Below are 27,282 nucleotides of genomic sequence, written 5' to 3'. Positions count from 1 at the left end.
GTGTCTCCCTGTAGAGAATGGTGCCTAGTGCAGAGAATATTGCCCCCTGTATAGTGTCTCCCTGTAGAGAATGGTGCCCAGTGCAGAGAATATTGCCCCCGTATAGTGTCTCCCTGTAGAGAATGGTGCCTAGTGCAGAGAATATTGCCCCCTGTATAGTGTCTCCCTGTAGAGAATGGTGCCCAGTGCAGAGAATATTGCCCCATATAGTGTCTCCCTGTAGAGAATAGTGCCCAGTGCAGAGAATATTGCCCCCGTATAGTGTCTCCCTGTAGAGAATGGTGCCCAGTGCAGAGAATATTGCCCCCGTATAGTGTCTCCCTGTAGAGAATAGTGCCCAGTGCAGAGAATATTGCCCCCTGTATAGTGTCTCCCTGTAGAGAATGGTGCCTAGTGCAGAGAATATTGCCCCCTGTATAGTGTCTCCCTGTAGAGAATGGTGCCCAGTGCAGAGAATATTGCCCCCTGTATAGTGTCTCCCTGTAGAGAATGGTGCCCAGTGCAGAGAATATTGCCCCCTGTATAGTGTCTCCCTGTAGAGAATGGTGCCCAGTGCAGAGAATATTGCCCCCGTATAGTGTCTCCCTGTAGAGAATAGTGCCCAGTGCAGAGAATATTGCCCCCTGTATAGTGTCTCCCTGTAGAGAATGGTGCCTAGTGCAGAGAATATTGCCCCCTGTATAGTGTCTCCCTGTAGAGAATGGTGCCCAGTGCAGAGAATATTGCCCCCTGTATAGTGTCTCCCTGTAGAGAATGGTGCCCAGTGCAGAGAATATTGCCCCCTGTATAGTGTCTCCCTGTAGAGAATGGTGCCTAGTGCAGAGAATATTGCCCCCTGTATAGTGTCTCCCTGTAGAGAATGGTGCCCAGTGCAGAGAATATTGCCCCATATAGTGTCTCCCTGTAGAGAATGGTGCCTAGTGCAAAGAATATTGCCCCCTGTATAGTGTCTCCCTGTAGAGAATGGTGCCTAGTGCAGAGAATATTGCCCCCTGTATAGTGTCTCCCTGTAGAGAATGGTGCCTAGTGCAGAGACTATTGCCCCCTGTATAGTGTCTCCCTGTAGAGAATGGAGCCTAGTGCAGAGAATATTGCCCCCTGTATAGTGTCTCCCTGTAGAGAATGGTGCCCAGTGCAGAGAATATTGCCCCCTGTATAGTGTCTCCCTGTATAGGATGGTGCCCAGTGCAGAGAATATTGCCCCCTGTATAGTGTCTCCCTGTAGAGAATGGTGCCCAGTGCAGAGAATATTGCTCCCTGTATAGTGTCTCCCTGTAGAAAATGGTGCCTAGTGCAGAGAATATTGCCCCCTGTATAGTGTCTCCCTGTAGAGAATGGTGCCCAGTGCAGAGAATATTGCCCCATATAGTGTCTCCCTGTAGAGAATGGTGCCTAGTGCAAAGAATATTGCCCCCTGTATAGTGTCTCCCTGTAGAAAATGGTGCCCAGTGCAGAGAATATTGCAGCTGTATAGTGTCTCCCTGTAGAGAATAATGTCCAGTGCAGTGAATATTGCCCCCTGTATAGTGTCTCCTTGTAGAGAATGGCGCCCGGTGCAGAGAATATTGCCCCCTGTATAGTGTTTCCCTGTAGAGAATGGTGCCCACTGCAGAGAATATTGCCCCCGTATAGTGTCTCCCTGTAGAGAATGGTCCCCAGTGCAGAGAATATTGCCCCCTGTATAGTGTCTCCCTGTAGAGAATGGTGCCCAGTGCAGAGAATATTGCCCCCTGTATAGTGTCTCCCTGTAGAGAATGGTCCCCAGTGCAGAGAATATTGCCCCCTGTATAGTGTCTCCCTGTAGAGAATGGTGCCTAGTGCAGAGAATATTGCCCCTGTACAGTGTCTCCCTGTAGAGAATGGTGCCCAGTGCAGAGAATATTGCCCCCTGTATAGTGTCTCCCTGTAGAGAATGGTGCCCAGTGCAGAGAATATTGCGCCCTGTATAGTGTCTCCCTGTAGAGAATGGTGCCCAGTGCAGAGAATATTGCCCCCTGTATAGTGTCTCCCTGTAGAGAATGGTACCCAGTTCAGAGAATATTGCCCCCTGTATAGTGTCTCCCTGTAGAGAATGGTCCCCAGTGCAGAGAATATTGCCCCCTGTATAGTGTCTCCCTGTAGAGAATGGTGCCTAGTGCAGAGAATATTGCCCCCGTATAGTGTCTCCCTGTAGAGAATGGTGCCCAGTGCAGAGACTATTGCCCCCTGTATAGTGTCTCCCTGTAGAGAATGGTGCCCAGTGCAGAGAATATTGCCCCATATAGTGTCTCCCTGTAGAGAATGGTGCCCAGTGCAGAGAATATTGCCCAATATAGTGTCTCCCTGTAGAGAATGGTCCCCAGTGCAGAGAATATTGCCCCCTGTATAGTGTCTCCCTGTAGAGAATGGTGCCTAGTGCAGAGAATATTGCCCCTGTATAGTGTCTCCCTGTAGAGAATGGTGCCCAGTGTAGAGAATATTGCCCCCTGTATAGTGTCTCCCTGTAGAGAATGGTACCCAGTGCAGAGAATATTGCCCCTGTATAGTGTCTCCCTGTAGAGAATGGTGCCTAGTGCAAAGAATATTGCCCCCTGTATAGTGTCTCCCTGTAGAGAATGGTGCCTAGTGCAGAGAATATTGCCCCCTGTATAGTGTCTCCCTGTAGAGAATGGTGCCCAGTGCAGAGAATATTGCCCCATATAGTGTCTCCCTGTAGAGAATAGTGCCCAGTGCAGAGAATATTGCCCCTGTATAGTGTCTCCCTGTAGAGAATGGCGCCCAGTGCAGAGAATATTGCCCCTGTATAGTGTCTCCCTGTAGAGAATGGTGCCCAGTGCAGAGAATATTGCCCCTGTATAGTGTCTCCCTGTAGAGAATGGTGCCCAGTGCAGAGAATATTGCCCCATATAGTGTCTCCCTGTAGAGAATAGTGCCCAGTGCAGAGAATATTGCCCCTGTATAGTGTCTCCCTGTAGAGAATGGTGCCCAGTGCAGAGAATATTGCCCCTGTATAGTGTCTCCCTGTAGAGAATGGTGCCCAGTGCAGAGAATATTGCCCCCTGTATAGTGTCTCCCTGTAGAGAATGGCGCCCAGTGCAGAGAATATTGCCCCCGTATAGTGTCTCCCTGTATAGGATGGTGCCTAGTGCAGAGAATATTGCCCCCTGTATAGTGTCTCCCTGTAGAGAATGGTGCCCAGTGCAGAGAATATTGCTCCCTGTATAGTGTCTCCCTGTAGAGAATGGTGCCCAGTGCAGAGAATATTGCCCCTGTATAGTGTCTCCCTGTAGAGAATGGTGCCCAGTGCAGAGACTATTGCCCCCTGTATAGTGTCTCCCTGTAGAGAATGGTGTACAGTGCAGAGAATATTGCCCCCGTATAGTGTCTCCCTGTAGAGGATGGTGCCTAGTGCAAAGAATATTGCCCCCTGTATAGTGTCTCCCTGTAGAGAATGGTGCCTAGTGCAGAGAATATTGCCCCCTGTATAGTGTCTCCCTGTAGAGAATGGTGCCCAGTGCAGAGAATATTGCCCCATATAGTGTCTCCCTGTAGAGAATAGTGCCCAGTGCAGAGAATATTGCCCCTGTATAGTGTCTCCCTGTAGAGAATGGCGCCCAGTGCAGAGAATATTGCCCCTGTATAGTGTCTCCCTGTAGAGAATGGTGCCCAGTGCAGAGAATATTGCCCCATATAGTGTCTCCCTGTAGAGAATAGTGCCCAGTGCAGAGAATATTGCCCCTGTATAGTGTCTCCCTGTAGAGAATGGTGCCCAGTGCAGAGAATATTGCCCCCTGTATAGTGTCTCCCTGTAGAGAATGGCGCCCAGTGCAGAGAATATTGCCCCCGTATAGTGTCTACCTGTATAGGATGGTGCCTAGTGCAGAGAATATTGCCCCCTGTATAGTGTCTCCCTGTAGAGAATGGTGCCCAGTGCAGAGAATATTGCTCCCTGTATAGTGTCTCCCTGTAGAGAATGGTGCCCAGTGCAGAGAATATTGCCCCTGTATAGTGTCTCCCTGTAGAGAATGGTGCCCAGTGCAGAGACTATTGCCCCCTGTATAGTGTCTCCCTGTAGAGAATGGTGTACAGTGCAGAGAATATTGCCCCCGTATAGTGTCTCCCTGTAGAGGATGGTGCCTAGTGCAAAGAATATTGCCCCCTGTATAGTGTCTCCCTGTAGAGAATGGTGCCTAGTGCAGAGAATATTGCCCCCTGTATAGTGTCTCCCTGTAGAGAATGGAGCCTAGTGCAGAGAATATTGCCCCCTGTATAGTGTCTCCCTGTAGAGAATGGTGCCCAGTGCAGAGAATATTGCCCCCTGTATAATGTCTCCCTGTAGAGAATGGTGCCCAGTGCAGAGAATATTGCCCCCGTATAGTGTCTCCCTGTAGAGAATAGTGCCCAGTGCAGAGAATATTGCCCCCGTATAGTGTCTCCCTGTAGAGAATAGTGCCCAGTGCAGAGAATATTGCCCCTGTATAGTGTCTCCCTGTAGAGATTGGTGCCCAGTGCAGAGAATATTGCCCCCTGTATAGTGTCTCCCTGTAGAGAATGGTGTACAGTGCAGAGAATATTGCCCCCGTATAGTGTCTCCCTGTAGAGGATGGTGCCTAGTGCAAAGAATATTGCCCCCTGTATAGTGTCTCCCTGTAGAGAATGGTGCCCAGTGCAGAGAATATTGCCCCCGTATAGTGTCTCCCTGTAGAGAATGGAGCCTAGTGCAGAGAATATTGCCCCCTGTATAGTGTCTCCCTGTAGAGAATGGTGCCCAGTGCAGAGAATATTGCCCCTGTATAGTGTCTCCCTGTAGAGAATGGTGCCCAGTGCAGAGACTATTGCCCCCTGTATAGTGTCTCCCTGTAGAGAATGGTGTACAGTGCAGAGAATATTGCCCCCGTATAGTGTCTCCCTGTAGAGGATGGTGCCTAGTGCAAAGAATATTGCCCCCTGTATAGTGTCTCCCTGTAGAGAATGGTGCCTAGTGCAGAGAATATTGCCCCCTGTATAGTGTCTCCCTGTAGAGAATGGAGCCTAGTGCAGAGAATATTGCCCCCTGTATAGTGTCTCCCTGTAGAGAATGGTGCCCAGTGCAGAGAATATTGCCCCCTGTATAATGTCTCCCTGTAGAGAATGGTGCCCAGTGCAGAGAATATTGCCCCCGTATAGTGTCTCCCTGTAGAGAATAGTGCCCAGTGCAGAGAATATTGCCCCCTGTATAGTGTCTCCCTGTAGAGAATAGTGGCCAGTGCAGAGAATATTGCTCCCTGTATAATGTCTCCCTGTAGAGAATGGTGCCCAGTGCAGAGAATATTGCCCCCGTATAGTGTCTCCCTGTAGAGAATAGTGCCCAGTGCAGAGAATATTGCCCCTGTATAGTGTCTCCCTGTAGAGAATGGTGCCCAGTGCAGAGAATATTGCCCCCTGTATAATGTCTCCCTGTAGAGAATGGTGCCCAGTGCAGAGAATATTGCCCCCGTATAGTGTCTCCCTGTAGAAGATGGCGCCTAGTGCAGAGAATATTGCCCCCTGTATAGTGTCTCCCTGTATAGGATGGTGCCTAGTGCAGAGAATATTGCGCCCTGTATAGTGTCTCCCTGTAGAGAATGGTGCCCAGTGCAGAGAATATTGCCCCCGTATAGTGTCTCCCTGTAGAGGATGGTGCCCAGTGCAGAGAATATTGCCCCCTGTATAGTGTCTCACTGTCGAGAATAGTGTCTAGTTCAGAGAATATTGCCCACGTATAGTGTCTCCCTGTAGAGAATGGTACCCAGTGCAGAGAATATTGCCCCCTGTATAGTGTCTCCCTGTAGAGAATGGTGCTCAGTGCAGAGAATATTGCCCCCTGTATAGTGTCTCCCTGTAGAGAATGGTACCCAGTGCAGAGAATATTGCCCCCTGTATAGTGTCTCCCTGTAGAGAATGGTACCCAGTTCAGAGAATATTGCCCCCGTATCGTGTCTCCCTGTAGAGGATGGTGCCCAGTGCAGAGAATATTGTCCACGTATAGTGTCTCCCTGTAGAGAATGGTGCCCAGTGCAGAGAATATTGCCCCCGTATAGTGTCTCCCTGTAGAGAATGGTGCCCAGTGTAGAGAATATTGCCCCCGTATAGTGTCTCCCTGTAGAGAATGGTGCCCAGTGCAGAGAATATTGCCCCCGTATCGTGTCTCCCTGTAGAGGATGGTGCCCAGTGCAGAGAATTTTGTCCCCGTATAGTGTCTCCCTGTAGAGAATGGTGCCCAGTGCAGAGAATATTGCCCCCGTATAGTGTCTACCTGTATAGGATGGTGCCTAGTGCAGTGAATATTGCCCCCTGTATAGTGCCTCCCTGTAGAGAATAGTGCCCAGTGCAGAGAATATTGCCCCTGTATAGTGTCTCCCTGTAGAGGATTGTGCCCAGTGCAGAGAATATTGCCCCCTGTATAGTGTCTCCCTGTAGAGAATGGTGCCCAGTGCAGAGAATATTGCCCCCTGTATAGTGTCTCCCTGTAGAGAATGGTGCCCAGTGCAGAGAATATTGCCCCCGTATAGTGTCTACCTGTATAGGATGGTGCCTAGTGCAGTGAATATTGCCCCCTGTATAGTGCCTCCCTGTAGAGAATAGTGCCCAGTGCAGAGAATATTGCCCCCGTATAGTGTCTCCCTGTAGAGGATTGTGCCCAGTGCAGAGAATATTGCCCCCTGTATAGTGTCTCACTGTCGAGAATAGTGTCTAGTTCAGAGAATATTGCCCCCGTATAGTGTCTCCCTGTAGAGAATGGTGCCCAGTGTAGAGAATATTGCCCCCTGTATAGTGTCTCCCTGTAGAGAATGGTGCCCAGTGCAGAGAATATTGCCCCTGTATTGTGGCTATTTTGTAGAACAGCACCCTATACCGGGAATATTGCCCCATGTATGCTCTCTCTTGTAAACAATAGCACTCCATGCAGCAAGCATAGCCCCATGTATAGCATTTCCAGTATAGCACATACAGAGATTATTACCCTTGAGTAGTGTCTCTTTAGAGAATACAATACATAGGGAGTATTACACCCTGTGCATGGACCCCCCTGTAGAGAGTGATACTACCCTAGTATAGTTCTTTAGAGAACAGCACAGAATGCAGACAACATTGCCCCCTATATGGCCTCTCCTGTGGAGAATAGCACCCCATGAAGAGCAATTACCCCTGTATTGGGTCTCCAATAAAGAACAATGCCATATACAGAAATTATTACCCTTGTACAGTAAAGTCCTGGTTATCCAGAACTCAGTTAACCAGCAGTCTCAACCAACCAGCACAAATTGCCGGCAGCACTCACAGTGGTGAAGACCAACTTCTCTGGCTGTTCCATAGTGGTAAAGGCCAATTGGGTTTCTGAGCACCCCCAAGGTTGATATACTTTCAATTACTGTATTTTAATACAGAGTTAATGGTATGTATATAGAGAGGGGTATAGTACTGTATTAGTACTTTATTAGCTAGACCTATTTTTAACATGGAGTCTCAAGCAACCATAAAGCACACTTATCTTTAGTGTTTCTTTAGGGTACTTTCACAGTAACACTGTGCTGCATTGTAAAGGACGCTGTTTTGCACACAGATCACACCTAAAAAAACTGTAAAGGTAGCCATACATCTAGCGCTTTTGCATTGAACGATTAAGCGATCAACTTTATTGGGCAATCAAGTACAGTGGCCCACATACTATACCGATATCCTATGTGATCACCTTCACTATTCGATCTGAACAGTGCTGTGCCTCCATGATCTGAATCCAAAAAAAATGATTCTTTGTTGATCAAAATCATGTGAACAGTAGCCGATTCCTTTATGATCAGGGCCGGATTTCTAGGAAGGCCACAAAGGCCATGGCCTAGGGCGCTAAAATCAGATAAGATAAGAAGGGCGGCATGACTTGGAGACAGAAGAGGTCATATGTCAAAGTTAATCACATCTTCTTGTCCCGCAGAGCAGCCAGCCAGTGCCCTGCTCTGCACTAATAGATGAATTCCAGAGTTCCCCAATTGTAGCAAGTCTCTCTCTCACAACTCCTGGTGTGTTATGACAATCAACATCTGCTGTCACCTCCTGATGATCCATTCCTCTGTATGATGGACATACAAGTGTATGTGAGAAATACCAGGGATTTACATTACAAGGCAGATAGAACTAAGTTTTGCTGAGTTTTAATGCAGGGATTCACAAACATCAGTGAGCTCTGCTAGTTTCTTCACTTTCTCCTTTACAGTTGTCAGACTGACCCCAGCAGCTGTAAATTACACTTTCTTATCTCTACCTAAATGTATGGCTTTAGTTTTTTTTTTCTTCCTAGCCAGCAGTGGTCTCAGCTAACTCTTTCCCGTCTCATTTTCTGTCCTTCAGTTCCTACCATCTATGAGAACTGCAGGAATAAAAATGCTGCTTGCTTTCCTTTCATTGCTAAACTGTCACTGTCACCTGAGCTGTTACTACTTCTATGCTAGTGTGTATGGTTTGGCATCCTTCTACGTTCCTGTAGCAGTAGAGCATTGTACCATCTTAGCCATCAGTGAAAGCAGAGAGTTTTGAATCAGAATGATACCATTTATTGACTTAAAACAAAAAGAGTAATCTTTCTGCTAATAAGCCTTCTTCAGACTTTGTTCCTGTATACTGTCAATATGTTAGAGCACATCACCATATGTACTTTCAACATTCAAAAGAGATACATAGATCTCTCCCCTGTGTCCCCCTGACTGCCACAACATCTAAGCTCATTTGAAAGCACAGGATGTTAACAATATGTCTGCTTCCATGAAAGCAGGAAGTAGACACTGACGATTTATTGCAGGATTTGTATCAGCTGTAACAAAGAAATGTTTTTCTTTAAAGGTTATTATGTTGTTGTGTATCTTTTAGCGCAGAGAGGACGTTCTGAGTTTAGGTCCCCTCTAATTACAACCAAATCTCCAAAGTGGGTATTGAGAGGATGTTTGCTACTAACCTGTTCTCTGTTTTGGATGGGCTTCTCTCCATTGAGCTGTCCTGTCACCTGTTTGTGGCTCTGACTGCAGCCAGTCGCACAGAGGACAAAGATGTTTTGGACTAGTCCATCTCTTTATAGGGCATTCTCAGGGATATATTTATTTTCAAAAGCACTTAGTGAATGGCAGTTGCTCTGTCCAACCGACAAAGAACTGTGTAGCGAGCAGGGGAGCTGGCCAGCATCATTGTTTAAATCCTTTTTAGGTAATATCTTTATAAGGAATAAAAGCCTTGCTGAGAATCCCCTATGAAGAGATGGACTAGTCCAAAACCTGCCACTTCTGTCAGATTTGTACTGCCTACTGTAAGTGACAGCAACATAGGAGAAAAGTAATTTCTGGCTCATTTTACTCTGGAAAAAACATACTTCTTATTTGTTTATGTTTGCACATATTTTGGGGAAGTTGAACTGAGTAGAATGACAATGCCTGCCATGTTTTTACTATATTCTAAGTGAGTAACAGGTGGGGTTTCACCTAATTACTATTTCTTTCATGGGTGTAACAACAAACACGGCGTAGAAAGCGAGAGGAAATCTCAACAAAAACAAAGAAGGAAATAAAGAAGGTTACAAACACCAACATTTTATTGCTGTCTGTGTCCCTGTGCGCAATATTTCAATCACATGAGTGGAGCTGCAGTTTAGCACAAAAAGGGCATATAGCCACTAAAAATAAAAAAAAATGTCTAGAACAATAATTAAATATATGGGCAAATTGTGTAACATATGCAGATAGGTGAGGTTTTTCTGGCATGGTCTGCAACATACAAAACTATGTCATTTTCTGTATTGTTTTCTGTGGGCTACTTTAGCGTATTTGGAAAGGTTAGATATTATTGGCATTGCTGCACAGTTAGATACCTCCAGGGAAGTTGCTGCACACACAAAAACATAATGGTATGAAAAACAAACACAACAGTTCTTGTTGTTCCCATCCACCCAGTCCTGCAGCAGCTACAAGCCATTTGTCTCTATTTTTCACGTTTTGTAGTTTTAAAGTAATGCGACCACAGAAGACAATTTATTATAAAACTATAAACAAGTAACATGTAAATAGTGATATAGTGATGAAGCTTACCCTAATGCAAAGATTTCCCTGTGCCAAGGGACCCGGTCACTGCGCTGCTGATGACGCTGGTGAGCCCAAGCTGAATGATAACAGCACAGTGTTACATAGTGATAAGAAGGCAGAAAAGTTCAAGAACCCAAAGCAGGAAACAATGCATCGCTCTTTCCCGCACAAGACACACCCATTCCATACAGCAGGGCATCCAGTTCGCACATTATAGAAGGGTAATGGTCAGAAAGGAGGACAAGAACAAATAAGGTTATATTATCATAACTGATTTGTGCATCATCATCATGGCACATAAAGCAGATGTGATAACCTAAATGTGACAGTGGGTAAAACAATGTCTAAGGCTAAGTTCACAGTGGTGACTTGAGGTGCAAAGTAATGAAACACTGCTGTTCAAAGTTCCCCCGCAGCACTGTGAACCAGTTTTTGGATAGTTTTTCTATTGTAAAATGTGTAAAAGGTATTTTATATAGAAAATGAAAAATTATCAGTAGGAGAAAACTTATGAGAAAATGTTAATTGCATATGGGCCACAGTGTGAACTTAGCACAGTGTGAGATAAACTCACTGTCGGGGGGTAACAATAGCCCCATGACACCCCGATGGCAATTGGGGGCTCAGTCCTATACATAAGTAATGCAAAGTGGCAGCAGAGCGTTATACATTACCTGCTACCCCCGGCAGGATAGGTCCTCCCTCTTCACACCAGCTCATTCCCGCGCTAAGCAGCCCATCACCTTGCGGCTTCAGTCTCTGCCTGATATGCACATGGATGGTAGAGTGGCCGCAAGAACATATTCAACATGCTCTTGACTGAGGTCCCAGCACTGGATTGGTGTGGTTGAGAAGGATGGGGGAAGTGTCTGGACTAACCAGAGGCTTTCCTCTACTGAGGTAAGCTTTGTTCTCACACATGCACTTCAAATATCTGAATTTGAAAGGTTTTCTTGATTTCCTACAGTATAGACACTGCTAGAGAGACCTGTAGAACCCATCACCACTACTTTTGGCTTCAGAATGAGAAGTATGTGTACAGAGTATGCACAGGACATGCCCACCACCAGGTTATCCCAGTGATCAAATACATTATATTTGTCTTTTTAAATTGCAGTGTACTGAAAGTTATTCTCAGAGTGCATCATGTACATGCCATTAACTTCATCGCTACTTATCACACTGAAACAATCTATATATTATTTTTTGTGGGACAAACTAGGCTAATCTAGACACCCCTGCTCTACAAGTGAAGTACACAGGGGCGTATATATATATATATATATATATATATATGTACCAAGGATCTGGAACTGGTTAAAGGACCACTATAGAAAAAAGTAAGCAGTTAAACGCTGGCAGAACTGACAGGTTTTGGACTAGTCCATCTCCTCATGGGGGACTCTCAGGATGGTTTCACACTGCTAACCTACAGTTGCAGTGTAATCAGGGGATAGTAAGTTACCAGCCTTCCTGCTTGCATGCACACTATTTTGGCTGCTATACGTAGCAACTGCCATTCAGGGAATGCTTTTGAAAACAAAGAAAACCCTGAGAATCCCCCATGAGGAAATGGACTAGTCCAAAACCTGTCGGTTCTGTAAACTATTACTTTTTTCGTTGTAGTGGTCCTTTATTATCTTTTATAATAATTTTAAAGTCTTGTATATTTCACATAGCCTGGAGCGTTCTGCGCAGGTGCAGAAGTATTGCGCCTACACAAAACGCTCCTGGTGATGGGAGCACAACCACAAGCAGGGCACCTGCGCGCTTCTGCAGAAGATGCCAACCTGGCGAGGTCGGAGACCACCGGCTGGGAGCGGAGCTGCAGAGAGGGACAGATAGGCTGCCAGGGGCTGGAGGAAGCCCCAGGTAATTAGTTCTTGTTTTTTTTTTTTAACCTCAGACCTTCCATTTAAATAAAGAAGGTGATTATGTGGAGAAATAATCAGAAGAAACTGTGTGTCTAAAATAAAAAATATTTAATATTTCTGAAATTGATTAAATGAAAACGGCTCTTACTGTACTTGCCAGATGACCCACATATATAGAATGCCGGGAATTAGAGATGGGAAAAGGGAAAACATTTATTTTTTACAAAAATTTTTGGGTGGAGGTCCACAGTGTCCAACCAGTACTCACGTCTCAGTAGCTGACGCTCTGCCTGAGAAAATTCAGGTGCTGGCACTGTAAGAAATGCAGGTGTCACAGTTAGTGATATAAGGCAAAAATACTAACTTGTATCTTATAATCAACAGTATACAGCTGTCTATGGACTATTCTCCTTGTATATAGGAGTAGATCAGACTATATAAAGTAGCATGACCCTGGTCTCCTCACCAGGAGTTTACCCTCTTTTAGTTCTCCAACTATTTATAATACAATGTAATGTTGATTTCTACTTGGCTAGTAGCCATGGCCCATGACACAGTTGTAGGAACAAGATTTGCTAACTTATGTGATCTCCAAATGTACCTGATCTATTTTTATAAAAATCTTTAGATCTAGTTTTAAGATATGGCAATGTAAATAGTTATTTGAGAACAGAAACTGTAATTTTTTCAGCTTTTGAATTTTTTTTTTAAATAGCCTCCAGAAGCCTATTATTTTACTCTATGAAGTTCCCTTCATGGTCTATGTAATGCTGGATACACACCATGCATTTCCGTGTTCGATGCGTCCGTCGATGCGCGTCGATTCGATTATTTCCGACATGTCCGATTTAAGCTTCGATGGATCGTTAGGTCGATTTGCCATACTTTACATGGCAATCGACCTAAAAATTATCGAAATTCGTTCGGAAATGCTCGGAAATAATCAAATCGACGCGTATCGACGGACGCATTCGACGCGGAAACTCATGGTGTGTATCCAGCATAAGGATGTAGTGTGCCTTGTATCTTGTCACTGTAGAGATTATTATCAGTCTTAGGGAAGAAACAAGCCATTGACATCACTTTTCATATATGTGGTTGCTGAAAGGAAACCATAAACTGTTCAGGTCTCTGCTGATAGTCTATGAACTGTGACTAATCACTTATATACTGACCACATCCGACAGCAGTCACTACTTGTACCCAAAAGCCATTTCTTTTCCAGTGATGGATTCACTATTTCTAAATATATGTAATCTGCCTCATGCACACAATTGAATCCTCTGTGTAACTTTTCTTCGAATATACATGGTTTTATCACCAATGTATTAAGAGGAACAAGAAATGTGCAACCATTGCCTCTTTTTAAACTGTCCAGGACATGAATTCTTAACGTTTTATGAGGACAGACACTCAATGAATTGCCCACTATGCCCATTGCCAAATTTAAAATAACAGGAGCATCTATGTAAAAAAATTGGAAATGGAACTCCCCATAAGGTAGGTTCAAAACTGAGTGTGCTATTGGAATGCCCCATCTTCTCTTCAGACCACAGTTTGTATCTCCCAGCAGTGTTGTGAGTATGCACACAGATAATGTACACACATACATGAACAACATCTCTCAGCATGAATTGAGGCACACGCCCATCCCTGCATGCTCTCAACACTTCCGGGAGATACAAACTGCGGTTGCTGTGGCCAGTCTGAAGAGAAGATGGCGCATCCCAAATGGAGGCGGGGACCAGAGGCGCAGCACCCTGTAGGTAATTAACAGTGCTCCCACAAACCCCCAACGGCTTGATCAGTTTAGAACCTCCCTATCAGTTAAATACTATTCCCCCTCCAAGTTGTAGCAACTTGGGGGGGAGACATTTAATTTGGTGTTCAGCTATTGCCAGCACCCGAATTACAGGGATATCTTAAGAAATCCCCCTGTGCCGCTATAGACCATTTAACATTACGGTCTATGGTGGAGCCCAACTGAGGTGCAGTGCGAATCTGATGCCAAGATGACCTGATCTGCAGGAACTTATATCAGCATATTTTCATAAGAGCATTTTTCCAGTGAGGTCATTGATATTGCAAAGCTGCAATTATATCATATGTTGAGATAACATTGTATTTCTTCATGTATACATTTAATAATTTACAGTCTGACTGTAAATATGCTTTGATTACTATTTCCAAATACACATTATTGAGCATCAACTTTTACATGGTGTGCATATAATTTTTATATAACCATATACTTACAACCTCAAATTTATTTTCCAGAACATCATCTTCTTTTCTCCATGTATCTTCAACTTTTCTTTATCTGTAAATTTTCTATGGAAACCTCCCACTGGTCTAAACCAGTATATATCCTCAGTACCAGGGTCAAATATGTAAAGAGCAACAAAACAATATTCAGATGTAGTTAGAAAAACAGCTAACCACTGAAACGGGCCTCTACATGGGATTCTATTTCACTACTGTTTAAAATAACAACCAGTTAGACATACACTACTAAATAAACTGACCCCCACATAGATTTAAATTGTCAGGTTTATAGCGACAACATCTTAATTATTTGGGATTAACTTTAAATTAAGTTTATTAAACATAGCACCATAATCTCCTACTTAGCTAGTCAGCCCAAGTAGTAAATAAACACATAAAACACTGTGTGTAAGCAGTACATGGCAATGTTACCATTACTGCCACCAGCAGTGTACCAAACTTTACACAATTAGTACATGATTAAGTGAATGTTACTATGGTAATGATCATTACGCAAGTACCATAATGGTCGCAACGTTCGTAATACCCATGTACAGTGGGTTGCGCTAGTTGCATAATGTGTTGTACACTGCTGGCGGTAGTAATATTACAGGCGGTTAGTGTATCAACTCCATTGTTTGACACAGCCTTTCTCAACCTTTTTACCCTGGAGGAACCCTAGAAATAACTTTTGGATCTCAAGGAACCCCTGCAAACAATTTTTTGATCCCGAGGAACCCCTGCAATTATTCTTCCAGAAGCATGGTCTTTAAAAGTAGGTTAGGCTGTTGATGAGCTCATTATTATTCTGACCCCCAATTTAGTGCTTATTTTTACAGTACCCCTATTATAATGTGCTTTATTATAGTTACACCCCCCCCCCCCCCCCCCCCCACGATGGAGGAAAATGCCAAGGAACCCCTGCAGAGTACTCAAGGAACCCAGGAGTTCCTGGTTGAGAAAGCCTGGTTTGACACATAGTGATGTTACCCAGGGGCAACAAAAAGTACGACTTGTTGCGTCTAAGGAGTGCAATTGCCACACTCAGATGCAACACCATGGGGGGGGGGGGGCATCTTCTGGTCGCCCATGCAGAGCACTATAACGCACCCAGCTGATGCAGGGGAGCAGCTTACAATAATTGAATTCACATGGAATAAGTGACTTAATTATAAGTATACCGCCACTCTAACTTAGCACATAATTCACCCCCAAGTGCATAACTTAATCCTTGACATTCATCTAATCCAAATCTACAGCTTGTGATATCTACAGTAGCCCTGTCTCCTTTCCCATAATATCGTCAACCCTAACATAGCGCCCAATGTATCCCTAGGCTAAGCTTCTATTTTACTCGTAGCCTCTCGAACACTCCTTGAAAACTTCACTTTAATGTTCAGAATCCTAAACTTTCCTGACTCTTGAAACCTTCATATTTACACAAGCTCATGGAAACTACAGCTATGGGCATATCACAAGAATTGCTGCATTGTTGTTTCACCACAGCAGGCAGACCAATAGTCCACACGTGAATTTATGAGCAACAAGAATTTTCTGTTGTAACTAATCTTATTATTATTCAATTATTTCATTGAAAACACACATTTTTCTTTAAGTCCAATTACTTGCTGCCAGATTTTTATTTCTGTTGCTTGGGAAGAATTTTATATATGTTTTTCATACAGCTGTCACAAACTGATAGGAAGTCAAGGGAGATCTACTCAACAGGGACTTAAACACAAATATTTTGGGGGGAGTTTGGTTCTAACCATTCTCTATTTGTGTACATATTAGATTGTTGCCTGAACGATGGCTCTCCCTGCTGCTGCAAATAATTTCCCCCTTTGCTTCGAGTCCACGTAAGTAATTTGGGGTCTGGCTATCACCGCTACCCGAATTAAATTGAAAATCCCCCTGTGCTGCTATAGCCATAATGAAAAGCTTGATCCGCACCACATAAAACACAAAATGTATTGCAAAATAATCAGAAGGTCATGTTGTAAGGCAGCTACAGCCTGTTGTTTCAGGTATTATTATTATTTCGTATTTATATAGCGCCAACATCTTCCGCAGCGCTGTACAGAGTATATATAGTCTTGTCACTAACTGCCCTTCTAAGGAGCTCACAATCTAGTCCCTACCATGAGCCACCCAGCAATATCGTAAAAGGGCACAATACCTGAAACAACGGGCTGTAGCTGCCTTACAGCGTGATCTTTTAATTATTTTGATATAAATTTTGTGTTTTATGAAGACGTGGTATGGATCAAGCTTTTCTCTACTGGTTGTCAACCTCGTTGGTACAAGAGGTAGATAATTACACACGTCACCCACAATTTACATGAGTGCTGCTCCAACCCCCCAGTGTTCTGCTATAGGCGTAATAACATTATGTCTATGGTGGCACCTATGTCAAGCACTACGCAGCTGTAAGGGTGCGCCGAAATGACCCGTCTCGCTTTAGTTTATGCAGAACTAAAAAGGAAAACAATTTACACCCTGAGCATGAGCTGTAAAGCTCTGTATACTCACTTAGCAACGGTTGTGGGAAAACAAGCAAACTCCGATGCTTAGCCACATCAGTGCACGTTTTAATTCAGTGATGACACAACTACAGTCTCCTGATCAGATCATTACCGAAAGCACACAAATAAGGACCTGGAAGACGGATATTCTTAAGAAATATTTGGAATAGATCAATCGTTCGACCATTGTGTGGTAGGAATGATTAAGGTCGATTAGCCTCTGAACTGGTCCGCCAGGACGGATCGGTCTATATATAAGATATTCGCTGTCTTTTACTGTTTTGGGACACTTTTTATTCTTCCCAGCCGACCCGTCAATTATTGCTCGTTCTCGAGACCGCAGTGTAGCATGTGTACGAAGCTTTAACATCATTCTTCATGGAAAGTGTGAAAAGAGGTTACCATCCCTCTGAGTTTTGCAGTTTATGTCCTCACTGCAGAGATATTCCCTTTGAAAGGAACCTCCAGAGGACAAGAAATAAGGGACAGCAATAAAAACAGGACTAAAATTCAAATCTTCATCTCATTGACCACCTCTACTGGAGAGATTTGCTTACTTCTTATGAGGTAAGAAAAATAAGGAAATCCTCCTAGATCAGGACACAAACTGCAATAAAATCTAAACAAATCCCCACACAATTCCTTCACTACCCAAAACTAGCATGACAATGATTTCTGCAGTTGGGCTTTAACGTATAAGCCAATGAAATCATTATCTTTATAAAACATACTTCACCTTTCCACATTTCATGTATGCTGTACAGGCCCTCTTGAAGTATCCATCATTCTTTTCCTACATTGTTAAAATGTCCTTGGTTTCAATACATGAGGATCATTTTACAGTTGTCTACAATTAGCTGTGAAGTCCTCACACAGACAGTGGAGTGCGTTGTTTCTTTAGAACGGTTTCTTGGTGATTGACTTAGGTATAAATCCAGAAGGTATACAGATTTCAGCCTATGTTTTTGGCCTCCCCCATTAGTGATCCTCTGCACTGAATTAATCTTAATCAACCACACCAAAGCACCTCCTACTTGTCCTCCCACTCTCAATAGAGCAGAACAGACAACTCAGCTATCGGTGAAAGCAACCATGAATGACTGTTTTTGGCGTGTGTGTGTGTGTGTGCGTGCGTGCGTGCGTGCGTGTGTGTGTGTGTGTCTGTACACACTACAAAATAGAAATGCAGTCCAAGGCATAAGAATCACATGACAGATAGAGCAGAGTCATTATGTCAGGGTTTATTAGGATTCTCAGGTTGTAAACATTAATTACAGCAACAATAAGTATAACAAAATAATCACTGGGTGGATATGCACTTTAGGAGGTGACTTATGGTAAGACAGTGGGGCAAAGGGTTCCACCTTGAAAGTGAGGTGTCAGAAGCACCGTATAAACAGGCAGTGGGTTTACTTAACCTCTACTTCCTACAGGCCTAGGAGGTGAAGCCAGGGGTGATACATTAACCAAGGCATAAAGGCTTTCTCAATACGAGCAAAGAGCAATGATGTGGAGTCACCTATACCAACCAGGACCACTCCATCATTTTGGAATCACAACGATGACCAGCAGTGTCTGACTGATTGCTATGGAAACCACACGTTGTACATTGACCTCTGTCTCATTGAGGACCAACTGGTTTTCAGTTGTTGAAAAAGGACTAAATCCCATATCAGGTTGTATCCTTGTAATTTCTCTCACTATGGAGATTTATGTTCACGGTACAAGAAGAGACATGAAAGCTCACCAATAATGAAAAAAACAGGCGTAAAAACCTGACAGAGATTCAAACCCTTTCTCAGACTATCCAAAATTAGGCATCATTTCAAAAAGATTAAATAAAACATTTAACTGGAGTTGCAATAAGAGCAAATGCAAGAAACGATTGTTATTGATATGCAATGTGTCTGTGTTACCTACTCTAAAGATGCTGAAGCAGAATTTGTCGTAAGATTATGTAGCCCCCTTGAAAAAGTAAAATAAATAGAATAATAGAGTAGTGGTGCATGGCAGAGCAGTATGTGTATAGTGCACACAGCAGGGTATAAGTGAGATCTGTAACTGCATAGTAAAGAGAGAACGTCTATGTGCATTAATATGTGTTCACAAAGCTAATGCCATCTGTCTACTGTGGAATGCCTTTCCAGCGAGGGACACTCACGAGCTTATTCAGAAAACAACAGAGATTATATCAGATAAGTGCAATAAGACACTGTAACTACTCAAAAATGGTCTCTCCACCTCTCTATAGCAAACAGAAATCTAACGGCTATGTATCGTCTAGCGTATTGTGTACCTCGTCCTGACTTCCTTGACTTGTATTCATTAATATAGTCCACGAAACCACACAGTGACTGGAGAGCTAGATGCACAAAGCTTCCACTGTATATAATACATACAGGATAACTAATTATGCACTTGTTATTTCACTATAGTAGATGTAGGCGGCAAGTAGTGAGCATATTGGAAAGGTAGATGGAAGATATTAATCGTGTTTTGTTGAACTTGTGATCTCTTTTCAACGCAAGCTAATTTTCTATTGACTTTCCTGTTTAACATTTTCCATTGAAGACAAAGCCTGTGCAATTTGTAACATGGGGAAGACAGCAGCTATTGCAGATAATATAACTTAAATATGGATCTCGACTATTTCTCTGACGGAGCTCAGATTCAGCTCCAGATGAGGTGAGTACTGTGAACAGACTGTGTCCCAGACTGTGAGAGGATGATGTTTTGGGCGTAGTCAGATATCTACACTGCGTGATGGGCCTATCCTGGAAGATGCTTCTGTCACATGACGTTCCAAACCACACAGCCCTGACCTCAGCGGTATTCTGACGAAGCAGAGTCAGTTTTCCCACCATGGGCATAACTTAAATACCTTCACCAGTTTCCATAAGAATATATTAAGAAAAACAAACTAGTGAGGCATTTTCTTTTTATCTTTTCATAATAATGGTACTCAAGCCCAAAACACATTTTTTTTACGTGATGCGTGTTTATATCGTGACAAAACATAGACACCCCAGCTGAAAGTCCTAATTAACTAGATCAGATCCAAGACCTAGAGATACAGTATACATGTGATATGTTTGGTCCCTTGCTTGCCACAGCATTGAATGTTTCATCTACCTGGCAAAGTACAATTTACTTTCACTGAAGGAGTGAAGGGGGTCCGTGGCGAAGGCATTGCAGATAGTGTTCCTCTGCGTTCTGCATGTAGTCACATAAGGCAAACACTGGGCTATGTACTGGATAGTAATACATGATCCTGGCACCAACAGACCTAATATATATATAAATAAATGGATAGTTTGGTAACTGTTGGCTTCTCACTAGTAATGTATATAATGGAACAGAGCATGGCGAATCATTAGATAAGCTTTGTCAGTTTTGTGTATCCCTTTGCACTGTTGTTGGAGGCTCGTTACCTCCTCTCTGGTGCTCTCATGGATTAGTGTGTTACTCCTGGAGTAACGATTACTGTGAGTAAACATCGATACAGCAAAAACAAAAACAAGTCCTGAGTCCAAGATACTGCAACACTGTACAAACAAAAAATAACACAAGCTTCTCTTAGAGCAGGAATATGGTGTAGGTAAAAACAATGATTGGGCAGTCCCTCCCTTCCCAGAGCCGCCCTGTTTATATGTCTGTGGAAAACCTGATAGCACATCCTCCAGTATGGCCAGTCCAGCAGTTTGCCATAGCAGTTTCCAGCTGTCATCCGAGATGCATCTCCTTGCGGCGTATTTGAACAGAGAACAGGTACATGTTTGGGAAGTGCTAAGCTCCACTTTAGAGAAGTTCCTTGAAACGAGGAAAGCCAACCAGGGAAGGAGTTCATACCGGACGGGTGTTTGAGAACAATAAATAAGATACTGTAATGAGTCCGTGGGTACCACATCCATCTCCAAACTGGTCTTTGAAGCGACGGGTTTTGGGATCAGGAAATGTAAGAGTTAAGTGCCTTTGTTGTGGATGCTCATTGTTCTTGTATCTGCTGCTGCATTTTCTGCAACATTTCCTGCATTCTCCGCAGCTGAAAAAGAACAAGATCAGATTAGAATAATACAACCACATTTGCAATGAGATGCGCTGTAAATATATTGCATCTCTCTAGGCTCTCCTCTCCACTGAGAGAGTACTGTCTCTCTTCACTCTCCTCTACCTCAGGACATACTGTACATACATCATTCCCAGCAGGATCTATCCTTGGTTCATTGCATTAGAAATGGTGCTACTGTCAAAAAGGGTCATGTGACTTGGGATAATTGCTTGCAGAAGTTATTAGAGGTCATGTCTGTTGCAGAGGTTAAAGTCAATGGGAACTGAAAAAAAATAAAAAAATCAGCCAGATACTTACCTAGGGAGAGGAAAGGCTCTGGGTCCTACAGAGCCTAGGAAGAGGAAAAGCTCATGGTCCCTGCATTCCAGCGCTGGCTTTCCCGGTTGCAGTATTTGTTTACATTGGTCAAATACTGCTTCTATGCCGCCATAGAAGGCTTCAGAAGTCTTCGGGAGCCCAAGTGCCATACTGCGCACGGGTGAGCACCCTCTCTTACTCATGCATGCACAGTATTGAGCCGCTTGTCTTTGGGAGGACTCGGCTCCTGACCAAGGTGGGGGATCCAAACGGGAGAGCTGCCGCTTGAACGAGGGGCCCGGGAGAGACGCAGGAAGACTCTATAGGACCCAGAGCCTTCTCTCTCCTTAGGTAATTATCTCCCTGATTTTTTTTTTTTTTTAACAGTTCCCACTGACTTTAGTAATGTTTGTTATGCTGCCTCCAATATAGCATTGCCTGATGCATTAAAGTGGACCTGGACTTAGAACTTCCTCTCTGCTCTAAAAGATAGGCAACAGCATAATAACCTTTCAAAAAAACATCTGTTTCTTACAGCTGATACAAATACGGCAATAAATCTGCAGGGTGTCTACTTCCTGCTTTCATGGAAGCAGGAATATTGTTAACATCCTGTGATTACAAATGAGCTCCTCTGCCACGGCAAAGGAGATTCCTGAGCTGACACTGAGATCAAATTACGGGGTGATTAGTCACAGATGAGGGAGAATTAGACTGTCTAAAGTCGTGCATTTCTCTGTTTGCCTTCTGTCCTGCGCAAGAGTTTAGGTCCACTTTAAAGTTCAGTAAAGTCCTTGTTCACACCTAGGGTTTCTTTGTGTTTTTTTTAAGCGCCAGCGATTTTCAAAATCTTCCTTAACCACTTCACCACTGAGGGGTTTTACCCCCTGACCACCAGAGCAATTTTCACCTTTCAGCGCTCCTTCCATTCATTCGTCTATAACTTTATCATTACTTATCACAATTAAACGATCTATATCTTGTTTTTTCCACCACTTATAAGGCTTTCTTTAGGTGGGACATTATGCCAAGAATTATTTTATTCTAAATGTGATTTAATGGGAAAATTGGAAAAATCTGGGAAAAAAATTAATTATTTTTCAGTTTTCGGCCATTATAGTTTTTAATTAATGCATGCTACTGTAATTAAAACCCATGAAATGTATTTGCCCTTTTGTCCCGGTTATAAAACCGTTTAAATTATGTCCCTATCACAATGTTTGGCGCCAATATTTTATTTGGAAATAAAGGTGCATTTTTTTCAGTTTTGCGTCCATCCCTAATTACAAGCCCATAGTTTATAAAGTAACAGTGTTGTACCCTCCTGACATAAATATTTAAAAAGTTCAGTCCCTAAGGTAACTATTTATGTATTTTTTTTTTATTGTACATTTTTTTATTTTTTTTTAATTACAAAAAAAAATTTGGGAGTGTGGGAGGTAATGAGTTAATTTTTTGTGTAAAAGTAATTTATTTGCATGTGAAAAATGTGTAGGGTGTAGTTTTACTATTTGGCCACAGTAACTTTTTGTTTTAATGCGACCTCCAAGCGTCCTTCCGGAAGCTTGGAGGAAGTACTTGGAGGCTGGGTAAGTGTTTACTTTTCACAATGATCGCGCTGCTCATCGGAGAGCAGCGGATCATTGCGAGGCTTAGATCAACGAACGGGAATGGATTTTCCCGTTCATTGATCTCCGGGCGAGCGGGTGGCGGCGTGTTTACTAGCGGCGGGCGGCGTGTTTACGAGCGGGAGCGCGGACAGCGGCGGGAACGCGGAAAGTATGTGTTTCTCCGTCCCTGGGGGTTAAAGGATGGAAAAAGGGACTGAGAAATTCGTACGGGCGGGGGGAAAGTGGTTAAAGTGAACCTTAAGTCTATAAAAAAAAAAATGAGATTTACTCACCTGGGGCTTCCCTCAGCCCCCTGCAGCTGATCGGTGCCCTCGCAGCCCCGCTCCGATGCTCCAGGACACGCCGGCGAACACTTCCGGGTTCGCCGTCACCGGCCGACAGGCATGGGAACGCGAGTGATTCTTCATGTTCCCAGCCATAATATCGCCCCCTATGCTGCTATTGCGGCCAGAAGGCCAAAGAATCACTCGCTTTCCCATGCCTGTCGGCCGGTGACGGCCATACCGGAAGTGTTCGCCGGTGTGTCCTGGAGCATCGGAGCGGGGCTGCGAGGGCACCGATCAGCTGCAGGGGGCTGAGGGAAGCCCCAGGCGAGTAAATCTCATTTTTTTTAATAGACTTAAAGAGAACCCGAGGTGGGTTTGAAGAATATTATCTGCATACAGAGGCTGGATCTGCCTATACAGCCCAGCCTCTGTTGCTATCCCAAACCCCCCTAAGGTCCCCCTGCACTCTGCAATCCCTCATAAATCACAGCCATGCTGCTGACAAACAGCTTGTCAGAGCTGGCTGTGTTTATCTCTATAGTGTCAGTCTGCTGCTCTCCCCGCCTCCTGCAGAACTCCAGTCCCCGCCTGCATCCCTTCCCTCCCTGCTGATTGGAGGGAAGGGACGGGGGCAGGGACCGGAGCTATGCAGGAGGCGGGGGAGCAGCTGAGACTGACACTACAGATGTAAACACAGCCTCACAGCACGGCTGTGATTTATGAGGGATTGCAGAGTGCAGAGGGACCTTAGTGGGGTTTGGGATAGCAACAGAGGCTGGGCTATATAGGCAGATCCAGTCTCTGTATGCAGATAACATTCTTTAAACACACCTCGGGTTCTCTTTAAGGATCACTTTAAAGGAATACTGTAGGGGGGTCGGGGGAAAATGAGTTGAACTTACCCGGGGCTTCTAATGGTCCCCCGCAGACATCCTGTGCCCGCGCAGCCGCTCACCGATACTCCAGCCCCGCCTCCGGCTCACTTCTGGAATTTCAGACTTCAAAGTCTGAAAACCACTGTGCCTGCATTGCCGTGTCCTCGCTCCCGCTGATGTCACCAGGAGCGTACTGCGCAGGCACAGACCATACTGGGCCTGTGCAATACACTTCTGGTGACGTCAGTGGGAGGGAGGGCGCTGCTGCACAGGTGCAGTGGTTTTCAGACTTTAAAGTGTGAAATTATGGAAGTGAAATGGTGGCGGGGCCGGAGCATCGGTGAGTGGCTGCGCGGGCACAGGACATGATGCGGGGGACCATTATAAGCCCAGGGTAAGTTCAACTCATTTTCCCCCAACCCTCCTACAGTATTCCTTTAAAGCGCTTGTGCAATAATTCCCTAAGAGAGCGTTCACATCTGAGCGGTTTGTTTCCGATCCACTCAACAAAGCGCTGCCTGTACCATGTTGGGGGGGGGGGGGATTTGCCTATAATGGAAGGTATAGGGAAATCACAAAATGCTTGAAAAAGCGCTTGGTATAGCGATTTCCCAAGCGCTTGTAAGAATAAATGCATTGTATTCATTATTTTCCGGGTCAAAGAGTTCACTTCCTGAGAAGTCTGGAAGTGAAAAAACAAATCGTTCTGCTAAAGCGCTTTGAAAAGCGCTTTACAAAAAAAGGAAGCACGCAGGTAAGCGCCAGGAGGGGGAAAAAATCACTCACGAAACTCGAAAATCGCTGGCGTCAGCGATTTCGATTTTAGATGTGACCAAACCTAAAGGATGGGGTACCCATAAATTACCACTGGGTGCTGCACTTTCTAAGACACGTCATTCACTATTCTAATATGAAATTTCTCTCACATTTCAGCAGATGTGATGACAACTACCATATTATTGCACCTTTTTCATGATCACCAACTGTACTTACTAGCTAAGTTTCCACATATCAAGAGTTTTGAGATTCATTAAAAAAAAGACATACACAGAAAAAGGGAAAAAACTGCAAGGGGGGTCTCACTCCTAAACTATAAAAAAAAATTGCATCAGACCCTAAATCAATACTAATGATCACAAAATGTGCATTACACTTAGAAAACAGCACTTTTGTAACAACAGCACATTTCAGGGCAAAACATACCTCTTCATCTTTCATTTTGATGAGTTTCTCTGTTTCAGCATCAGGCGTTGGCAGAGGAAGAATGGGAATTGGGCTCTCTATCCTGTTATCCTGAGTCAGTTTACTGTAAGAAAGACAAATGGCAGTATTAGAAGAATGTATGTTTAGGTTTAGGAGGACAAGCCATGCTAATAGGGAAAACTTTTTTCTTGCATGACTTGGTACCGACTGCTTCCAGATCCTCTTCATATCCATTGGGGCTGAAGTCTTTTGTAAATGGTGTGTTTTCATATATGTACTCTTAATTTTATCCTTCTCAACTTAACCGATAGCTTAGCGCTAAATATTTTTCAAAAAGGATGCCTTCTGTGTGTGTGGGAAGTTGTGCAGATGCTTACAGCACCTCGTAAGGCGCCCAAGTGGTTATACTGTGCATGTCCACCTACTGTGCTGACCAGGAAGAAAATAACTTGGACAATTACCTGAGAACGAAGGGAGACGCCAGAGCAGGGGAGGTGCGGTAAGCAGGCACAACATAGTATGTCATGGTTGGAGGGCACAGATGGCGCTGACCAGGAAGTAAAGAACTTGGAGAATTACCCGAGAACGGAAGGAGACACCACGGAAGGACATATGTGGTAGGCATGTGCAGCGTAGTATGTCCGGGTCGGAGGGCACTGACCAGGAAGTAAAGAACTTTAAAAATTACCCGAGAACAAAGGTAGACATCGGGGCATGGGAGATGCGGTAAGCATCTGTACAAGTCCCCACACACACAGTAGGTGTCTTTTTTGAAAAATATTTAGCGCGAAGGTATCCTTTAATAACTTAGATGCAAATAAGGTACTAAACCCCAGTACTGGCTGCTATGAATTACAAACATTATTTTATAAAACAGGCTACAGTGACCCCACAGCCCCAGTTATACTATACATTCTACACAGAAGGCGTACACACACAGTCACTACCTACTTAGAAGATCAGCTATGGAATCACCGAAAAGATTCATACTTTATGTGTAACTGATCTAACAATATCATCAGTGTTATTCTGCACATAGACTATGGTTAGTAAGAAATAGTTTACTCTGCACTAGGAAACTTAGTCATATATAAGTGATCAAAAATATGATTAAACTTTAACCCTAACCTTTCTGCTGTGTTCTGAGTTTCTTCTTGCCTTGAAAAGACAAAATGTGATACTGAATTATTCAGAACTGCTTAATTAGATACACTAAAGTTTATCATGTTAGAAATTAGAAAATTGCATTAAGTATTCTTTCAAGTAAAAATTATTATAACCTTTTAGAGATGAATTATCTATAGCACTCAGTCTGGTCAAGGGAGAGATTGTGTAGCATTGTGCAAGGTCTCCATGTCACTAGTATGACATTTAGCAACCTACAGACATATGAAAGATGGTTGTCTCTAGAGACAGTCAACATGATGCTAAGGATTCTGCCTTTCATGCAAATGTAATACAAATTGTACACAGTTTGAAACTGGGCCAATCAAAACATTCACAGGAAAAAGATTCCATGTATTGCTGTGTTCAGCTCACAACTCAATACAATACTGCTTACAAATCATACAGGGCACAGGTGAGAGGATGTTGTGCTGTTGACAACTTGTGAACCATACAATTTGTAAGCAATTATGTATTGGGCTGAACACAGGAATAAGTAGAGTGTGTTCCCTATGAGTGCCCTCTTGGATTGTTGAACAGCACATGAAAGGCACTGTAAGGAAGCTAATGAAGGGGAGGGCAGCAGTAAGTCCTGCAGGTGTAAGCATTTTTGCCAAACACGTATTTACATATTTTGCATGTCTCCATATTGACTACTAAAAACTTAAAGAGGAACTGCAGCGAAAATAACGTAATGAAAAAAGTGCTTAATTTTTACAATAATTATTTATAAATTATTTAGTGAATGTTCACCCATTGTGCAATCTTTCCTCTCTCCAATTTATATTCTGAAATTTATCATAGGAGACAGCTTTACTGCTGGCAGGTGATGTCAGTGGAAGGAGATGCTGCTTTTTTTTTAACTGTTGGAAACAGCTGTTATTTCCCACAATGCAACAAGGCTCCCACAGTGTGATGTCAGTACCTAGGTGCTGACATCACACTGTGGGAGGGGTTCCACCACCACATCAGCCATACAGAGCCCCCTGATGATTCTTTTGAGAAAAGGTAGAGATTTCTTGTGGGAAAGGGAGCATCAGCTACTGAATGGGATG

At 43.7% G+C, this 27,282-nt stretch overlaps 2 protein-coding genes across 7 annotated transcripts in view; both read right to left on the bottom strand.

Annotated features, from left to right (window-relative positions):
* The window catches only part of GP1BB (glycoprotein Ib platelet subunit beta), a 33,757-nt gene extending 24,649 nt beyond the window's left edge, over positions 1–9,108 (bottom strand). Inside the window, exon 1 of the mRNA XM_068271574.1 lies at positions 8,945–9,108. The gene's annotated coding sequence lies outside the window, so the exon portion shown is untranslated. The remainder of the gene's footprint in view (positions 1–8,944) is intronic.
* An 8,840-nt stretch (positions 9,109–17,948) lies between these two features.
* SEPTIN5 (septin 5) overlaps positions 17,949–27,282 on the bottom strand; it is an 80,094-nt gene continuing 70,760 nt past the window's right edge. For 4 of the 6 annotated variants that reach the window (XM_068243181.1, XM_068243214.1, XM_068243197.1 and 1 more), the window contains 3 exons: positions 26,192–26,221; positions 25,064–25,166; positions 17,949–20,764 (listed from right to left, as the gene is read on the bottom strand). In XM_068243181.1, the coding sequence (XP_068099282.1) occupies positions 20,708–20,764; positions 25,064–25,166; positions 26,192–26,221 (190 nt within the window). In that variant the 3' untranslated portion in view covers positions 17,949–20,707. The remainder of the gene's footprint in view (positions 20,765–25,063; positions 25,167–26,191; positions 26,222–27,282) is intronic. The other 2 variants (XM_068243189.1, XM_068243205.1) reach the window with 1 other exon arrangement.

This window comes from Hyperolius riggenbachi, chromosome 1 (assembly GCF_040937935.1).
Source record: "Hyperolius riggenbachi isolate aHypRig1 chromosome 1, aHypRig1.pri, whole genome shotgun sequence".
NCBI classification, from domain to species: domain Eukaryota; kingdom Metazoa; phylum Chordata; class Amphibia; order Anura; family Hyperoliidae; genus Hyperolius; species Hyperolius riggenbachi.
The sequence above is the reverse complement of the archived record's forward strand: the minus strand, read 5'-3'. Positions and strand labels throughout refer to the sequence as shown.